The 8,282-nt window shown below is 36.3% G+C and overlaps 1 protein-coding gene across 1 annotated transcript; it reads right to left on the reverse strand.

Moving 5' to 3' along the window:
• Positions 1 to 132: 132 nt before the first annotated feature.
• Positions 133 to 8,282, reverse strand: LOC145601017 (rhamnogalacturonan I rhamnosyltransferase 1-like). Its single transcript, XM_081656919.1, has 8 exons — positions 7,671 to 8,282; positions 5,885 to 5,952; positions 5,706 to 5,794; positions 5,463 to 5,625; positions 4,474 to 4,763; positions 2,257 to 2,461; positions 1,169 to 1,326; positions 133 to 993 (listed from the first exon to the last, which is right to left on the reverse strand). Exons 1-8 carry the CDS (start codon positions 7,924 to 7,926, stop codon positions 708 to 710), a joined length of 1,515 nt encoding a protein of 504 aa, XP_081513045.1. The 5' UTR covers positions 7,927 to 8,282; the 3' UTR covers positions 133 to 707.

Raw genomic sequence — 8,282 nt, forward strand, 5'->3', positions numbered from 1 at the left:
TACCTTGAACATGTCTTTGACATAAACACAGAGAGTAACAATTAAATCTCCCCTTTGAATATCATTTTCAATGTTCATTCATGGTAAAAGTTGCCACTAGTATGATCAAATACTTCGTATTATACTACAGAGTCAAGGAGAAACTTACATTTCATAACTTATATTAACTTTTATGGAGTTTGATTCAGGTGAAAAATGAATTACACTTTACAAGTTAGGGAGAAAAGAAAATAGAAGTCGAAAATTCTAATGCTCTGCTGAAAGCTATGGTAAAAAAAAAAGGCAGAAATGAGAACCAAACTGCTGCTTTTGCAGAATGATATCAGTTTATACCCACTTATCACTCTTCATCATAAACAATCTCTCCTAAACTCATGGCAGAAATGTACCAAGTCAACCGATTAAACTATAGTAACCTATCGAGGCAACCTCCTAATATTAAAATTTGCTAAGAGACTATACTCAACCTTGAGTGCAAAGCATCATTTATACTCTGGTTTTGGTAAGAGATTAAATCAGCTTCAAGCAGACTGCAGGTACGAACGATAATTCATGTTCACCTTCCACTTCCCTTGACTATTCACAAGACATCTTTGCATCCGAATTCATGGCCGCACAAACCTTTCAGGATAAGCAGACCAAAGGCTTTCAAGGACTTACCCGTGATAACCTGATTATAGACAAATTAGCTCTAAGTATCAAACTTGTCAATTGAAACCTCGATGTAAAACACTTGTGTTACTGGCTGCTATTACGTCATTGCAATGTAAATCTTTGCACAGGCACTCCTGCGGATTAGCATAAAAATAATCCTCCTCTTTTGGTCTATCAGGAATAACATTCCTCAATACAGGTTGTCCTGATCTGTTTACATGTGCCTCGTTAACAGCAACAACAAAACTGTCCCATGATAAAGTTCCATTCTGACGTAAATCGATTAAACCAACAAGCCTCTTCCGATACAATAATATGGTTTTCTTGAAACCAAGATACCTGAAATAAATTGATTATTAATAGTCAGAATCATTATTTAAGTAGTTAGTGTGATGAACTCCTCCATTACTTTAAAAAGTGAATAGGAGAAACTACCACTTTGTTCATATAGCTTAATTCAATATTAATTTTATTTTTAAGCAAGTTCAATCCCCAAGAGAAGTATGATAGATACCTGCGATGACCTTCAACTAGCCTTGCCATGTTTCCATCATACGTTGGAACAAATGTATTACTAGCAACTGAAACCATAAAATCTAAGGCTGCCATTTGAGAAGAATGATTCCGGAATTGCCTTAAATCATCTGGATCAAGCAGCATATCCTTCTTAATCTGCAATCAAATAGTGTAGGTGAATATTGAGCACAAACTCATTGGATGAGTCAAGTACTGAAACACATTGATTTCAAACATTCAGGTCATGCCTAGCAAGTAAAGCAATTTTGCAGATAGCAGTAATACTAAACCCTTATATATTCAAATATATTCAACAAATCTCAACTTCATCTTCGTGCCCAAGCAGAACCAAGGACAATGTTGAAATCCTTGGCATTTCTTGGTGTTGCAACCAACATCAGCTATAGTAACACTCACAGTGGCTAAGAGAGTAGATTTAAGAGCTAAAAGGGCAGGCATTAAGTTACAGAATGTAAATCATGATGGAGAGCATGAATGTAGTGAGCAAAGCCAAGTGCAGTTGTGAAACCAGAGATATACGTCAGACTGGAACGCAAACAACAGATCAGCACACATTGCACAGATTGACACTATCTTATTTAGATAAGCTATAAGCCTATACACACCTAATACATCTCTTTCCAAGCCAATGAGCCATACACATTACAATAATTTATGGAAAAAAATTAAAGAGCCATACACATTACAATAATTTTTGGAAAAAAAAAATTCAAATCAAAGATCCATAAGTTGTATCAGAATGGTCCCATAGTCGTAAAGCTATGTAATCTACTCAGTCCAAAAGCCCTGTCAACCGGACACAAAAAGTTAAACATATTGCATTGCACCCTATTAAGCACTTCGACCCCCACCCCAAAAATAGAGGACCCGACAAACAAAGGACCCAACAAACGATCACCAAAATATATCTCTCAAAATATTTTGAAAACAAAGGAGAAAATTATATATCACATCAAACAAATATAGCCAAAAAAATCACAATATAAAAGCAGCTGTCTGCCAAATCAGACAAGGTAGCAGATTGCAAAATTTAGCAGTGTTCGACAATTATTTTTTGTCACTAACCGTGTTAGGAAATGCAGCCCGTAAAGCTGCAAGTCTTCTTTCACTTCCATAAATTTCTCCAGAAGCAATATAAATCTGGGTAGTCTTATCAAAACCCATCGACTGAAGTATTAAAGCAGTCTCCTCTGGCGTAAGAGGACATAAACCTTGAGCCCTCTTCTCTTCAGAATTGATCTCCTTATCCCTCCACCATGGGTATGCATACCTAAATAAAATGCATATTTCAACCGTAGCTAAATAAATTTCTTCATACAGAAATACCAGATCACATCAGAGAATTCAGAAAATATAACAGGTGCACAAGAATGACTACATAACTTTCAAAGCAGGATTAAATTATTTTCTGCACTAAAGCAAAAGATTCCATTGAAGGGGAGAGAGCATACAAGAATGACAAGATGTCCTCATGTCAGGCACAAGAAAATAACTGAACAATTCACATATCAAGCTTTCATACAATAATTAACCTCTATATTTAAGGTGAATGACGAAAAGAGAGAGAGAGAGAGAGAGAGAGAGAGAATTAGGATATTTTGACTAGTCAAATCCCAAGTCCAAAGATTTTGCCTATATAAACTTCAAATTTGGCCGCAATGTTTTTACTCTATTCTCCCCATTCCCTTCCCTCTGGCCCCTCTCTCTCCTCATATCAGGCATAAGAAAATAATAGAACAATTGACATATCAACCTTTCATACAATATATGGACTCTATATTAAAGGTGAATGACACACAACATGCCTAAAGAAAATAAGAGAAAAAATTAGGATATTTCGACAAGTTAAATCCCAAGTCCGGAGATTTTGCCCATATAAATTTCAAATTTGGCCCAATATTTTTACTCTATTCTCCCCTCTGGCCCCTCTCCCACTATACCTCTCCCCTTCCCCAGCACAACAACCAATGGCACTGAAACTGGAGGGTATCAATCCTACACTCATTCTCACACCATTTCCATCAATGGTGAAATCTCTCAACAAAATCCATCCTTCATCTAATCGTCTCATTGGCAGCTGAACCATTGACAAGACTCAAACCAACACCAGGGCCCAATGGTTTACAACCCTCCACAGAAATCATCAGCATTTATGATGAGAATCTTGGATTCTTGACTTCTTGAAGTTTGATAGGTTTAAGTGCCCTTACCAGCCTCTACCTCTAGATCCTATGGGCACTTTGTGACACCAAGAAGTAGAAGAATATCCTTCTTGAATTGGGTGGAGGGGAGCCTGACCTCAAACAGAAATGGGGGCTGTAGGTCAGTTGCCAAAGAGGAAGAAAAGGGAGTAAAAGGGAGGGGAGGTATGGATGGCGAGTTAACTATTTAATTAAAACAATAAAAAATGGAGAAGTTGATTAGAATGCGAGTTAGTAGGGATGTCAATGGGCAGCGTGGATGCAAATGATGTTTACCCCCACCCCCATCCTTGCTTAAATTTTTTATCTTCATCCCAGTTCCATCACCTAAGGTAGGTACAAAATTCAAAACCATCCCTGCTCCACCACCCACTTGGCACTCAAACCCACCAAATACCCACCTTATCCACCCAAGATCCACCTTACACACCCATTTTTAAAGTCTAAATTTTGGTAAATTTTAACCTAATTTTGAACACATTAATTTAATTTTGTTATTTAAAAATAATTCTTTAAAACTCCAAACACATCTCTCATTTCTCTTGAGCACAAGTGTTTAGAGTGTAATGAAGTTATATCGATTAACAGAAAATAAATAAATAAATAAATAAAAAGTAGGTGCAGTCTAATCTTATATAATGTAGAAAGAGAAAGTAAGGTTTTCTTGATTAGAGTGTAATGACTACAATGACAATCAATACACTATATAATTAACATATTATATAAAACCCATGGCTATGCATGGGTATGGTCAGGGCAAGGTGGCTATAAGCTGTTATTCACAAAAGTAAGGCTTTTTTAACACAGCTAAAGCCGAATGCAAGCTTGTAATTGAATACTATCGATAAAAAATCTTAAACCCAATTGGCAACTTCAAACTTAAAAGAGCACACCAGATTCAATATTCAAGTAAAGACAATTGTTGGCAACCAATAAGATAGCTCAATAACTCAGGGATGGCTAAACCAAAATCTTATTCTATTTACCACAATTAAAACAAGTCTTTCACACACATCATACCATTTAATAAAAGGCAAACATTCTTTGCAGGAAAATTTTATTAGAATGTCAGCAAACCAACCTCATCTGCTTAAGTTCCTCAGCTTCCTTCTCAGTGCAGCCATGGTTACAACCAGAGAAAGCCAGCATGTCCATCTCATATCTCAGATGCAAAGCAACAAAAGGCCCCTTTGCTTGAAGTAGATGGATCAACTTGTATCCCAGCGCCTCAATCTCAGGAGTGAATTTTAGAGCCTTAAAATTAACACGGCACCTGAGTCTCTGAAATTCAAGGGGAAGTCCATTGTTCGCTAAACGTGCATCCGTTTTGTTAAAATGTATCACTTTATACTTCTCAAAAAGAGGCAGAACCTGCATAATGCCATCGGGTGAGGAGAAATGTGTCAAAAGAAAGAGATGTTGGAAAAAAAACAACAAAAAACTCTAACTAATTTTTTCTTCAGCAAAAAGCATCCATTTTCATCAACCATTCAACCCACAAAACAGCCCACTAGCATGGACAGTTTGTATGAACTACGAAGTCACCATTAAGGCCATCAGAAGAAAGACATGGTCAAATAAGCAGATTAACAAGCTTCAACCAACATAATGACAGATAAAGTATCACTTTCAAGGCAAGCAAAAATAGGACACCCTTCGATTTCCTCTTACTGGCATTTCAAACTGCCAAATAACAATCCAAGTCATAGAGATACATCCAATTGAGTTGAGAATATTACTAACGATTCCAAGTCCCTCAAGCATTAAGGCACTAATTTAAGGAATCTACAAAGCTAGAACACTTGAGCCAAATCATCAAAATGCCCAGCACAAAGAATAAAATTTAAAATTACATATAACCAGCAATTAACATTTCATCATGCTCAACAGATTTGTGAAAACATAAATTTGCATAATGAAGAACTCAAAGTCCATGACAACTAAACGATCTATCAAGACACACATTGCTACAGAAATCACTTTATATTACAATATAATAACATGACAATCCCATCTCCTATCTTATCCACAAATCATCCTTGAAATGTTCTTTAAAGTGAAGGAACAAACCTGTTGGAAATAATATTTATCACTGGACCAGCTAATTGGTTGCATAACCAGTGGCCGGAAACCATGCTTCCTATTATATCTCTTGGGTAACCTCCTAATTATCCGAACCTCATCCCTTAGGGAATCAATGAAATGTTTCACATCAAAGATGTCCTCAAAATCACTGCAATAAGATTTAAAGGGATTAGGAGTATACAAAATTGCCTCAAAGAGAAATACTTTACCCCACCGAACAAGTTATACCTTGTATCTGCCCAGAAGGATGTCTTATCAAGCTCTGGGACAACCAAAGTGAGATTTAAGAAACGAGCAACTGTGACCATGTCACATATCTGAAATACAAGAAACCTAAGATAAGTAGATGACAACCTATGATGTGAAGATGAGTAAGCTAACAAAAAACTTAGAACATGAACACAAACCGCAGCACGCATTTGATTCAAACCTCCATTACATGTTACTCTTAGATAACCATTACTTGTGTAGTTTCCTGCAATCAGTAAATACAAAATTGATCAGCAATTGAACCCTTTCAACATCTTTATATTCTACATGAGAAAAGAGACTCTACCAATCAAAGAAAAAACTTACAAAGCAGGCCCATGAGTCATAAAGTAAGGAAAATTTTGATAAGTTTCAAAAGCAAGATAAAATTTTATGCCAGAGTGCAAATCAATACAAATCATGAGGTTGACACAAGATTCAATAATAGAATGCAATGCATTACAAATTCGATACAAGCATATAACGAACTCAATGCTACAACATTTTTAAGACAGATTTTTTTTTTTTAATCCACTGAAGCAAAGAGATAAACAGAATTGCACCTCTAAAAAATAAAAAATAAAAAATCCATATCTGCTTAAATGAAAATTGTCTTAGAAAAAGGATTTAAACTAACTTGTAGGACAAACAAGTCACGCCAAATACCACTGCCATCCACAAACAAAACTTGTACACGTGGCAGTGATACTAATGTTTCAATTCTTGGTCTTGTGTTACAAATTTTGGCAAAATTATTCCCTAATTAAAGCAATGATCTCAGATATCAATGCAAAAAGGTTCAGCAAATGACCTTTTGTTACTACTACTTCCGTTACAGGTTATGTGCAACGATTAGACATTTTCCCTCTATGCTTTATGTCAAATCGTTGCACATTACTTGTAACGGAGGTAGTATTTCTATATATATACTTATCTCAACTAGAGAAAAGTACATTACCCACGTCTTCCCTTAATGAAGAACTATGAATACAACTCTAAATATAGAAAACTTAGACGATGCTTTTGAGGATAAAAGGAGAATCCAAACGAAACTTAAAGAGGATATAGATAATCTAGCTTGCCACCTAATTTTGTTGAAGCTAGTTGTGAAATCATAAAATCATAAAGAATATGTAACCATCGTTCTAGATTTGATCATATCTTGTAAATATTATCCATTCCATTATGCGTTGTATCCTTATTAGGAACTCTGTAACACTTCAAATATTGATCAATCCGAGAATCCTAAAGCAAGGAGAATTACACATTTCGACTCTATACTATTAGTACATAGCGGTAATAACACACACTGTAAGAAATAATGATTAGAACCTACTAACTTCTGAGGCCCAAGGATACTCCAATGAACCCACTCAGGAAATTTCTTAAAGTGCCTATGTTATAGTAACCCCGGTATCAAAGCCATGGTGTTCTATTAACATTAATCACAGCCAGTGTGTGAAGTAAATTTTTCCATTTCTCTTCATCCATCACATTCCCCTTTCCCCATATCATTTTGGGACTAAGGCTTTGTTGTTGTCTTCATCCATCACATTAATGATTAAACTACCTTCAACCAAACAAATATGTTCAATTCTGATGACTCCGCGCACTCTGCACAACCCCCTCCCCAACTTCCCAAACCCGAGGCATCAGTCTCCAATTCCTCAGCAGGTAAAGTTGCAATGCAAACTCAAATTCCTACCTAATCCATAAACCACACATCCAGGATGCTCCACAGTTCAAACAATACAATACCATCCACAATCATTTTCAAGTTTCGACAATAAAAATAACTAGCATCGCGCCCATTTGTCCGGAAACTAATCAACATATACAGATTTCAAGCATAATAACACCAACTAAACCATCCAATTTAACAAATATTGTAGAATTCATAACAGATTAAAAAAAAAAAAGTTCGAAAAAGAAGATTGAACTCACTTAGAGGCAAGAGAGGAGGTGGAGGAGGAACATTAGGCGAAAATGAAGAAACATGCGATAATCTATGGGAGAAACCAGCGAAGAAATGAGGATTCCATAGTTCACCAAAGGCAACAAGCTGCACCAAAATAGTCCACAACAAAATGCTGGAACAAACCCTAATAAACCAAACTTTTAACCTAGTTCTCTCAAACATTGGTCCCACCGGAACCTTATCATACCTCACCGCCTGTAAACCGTCCGATCTAACCTCCATTTCTCTCTCCTCTTCCACCTCATCGCCGCCGATTCATCGGACAAATAAAAACACCGTTAAATTTCGACGGAAAACGAGCACAATGTCGGCAAATTACAGGTTCAGAATCGATGAAATGAGGATGAATTTGAATTTGAAATTGAATTTGAATTGAAGCGAAGCTTTAGGTTGTGGTCTTCAATGGCGTCGGAAATTGAAATTGAAACCCTAGAAAATGGTGATGAAGATCGAGGAAGTGGAATGTGAGATTGGAATGATAAGCGCAGAAACCATGAGAGAGAAAGTAGAGAGAGAAAGAGAATTCACGAGAGAGAGAAGGAGAGGGAATTTGTATTTAATCATCCATTAACAACGTC

The sequence above is a fragment of the Chenopodium album genome, chromosome 21 (assembly GCF_948465745.1).
Source record: "Chenopodium album chromosome 21, dcCheAlbu1.1, whole genome shotgun sequence".
NCBI lineage: Eukaryota > Viridiplantae > Streptophyta > Magnoliopsida > Caryophyllales > Amaranthaceae > Chenopodium > Chenopodium album.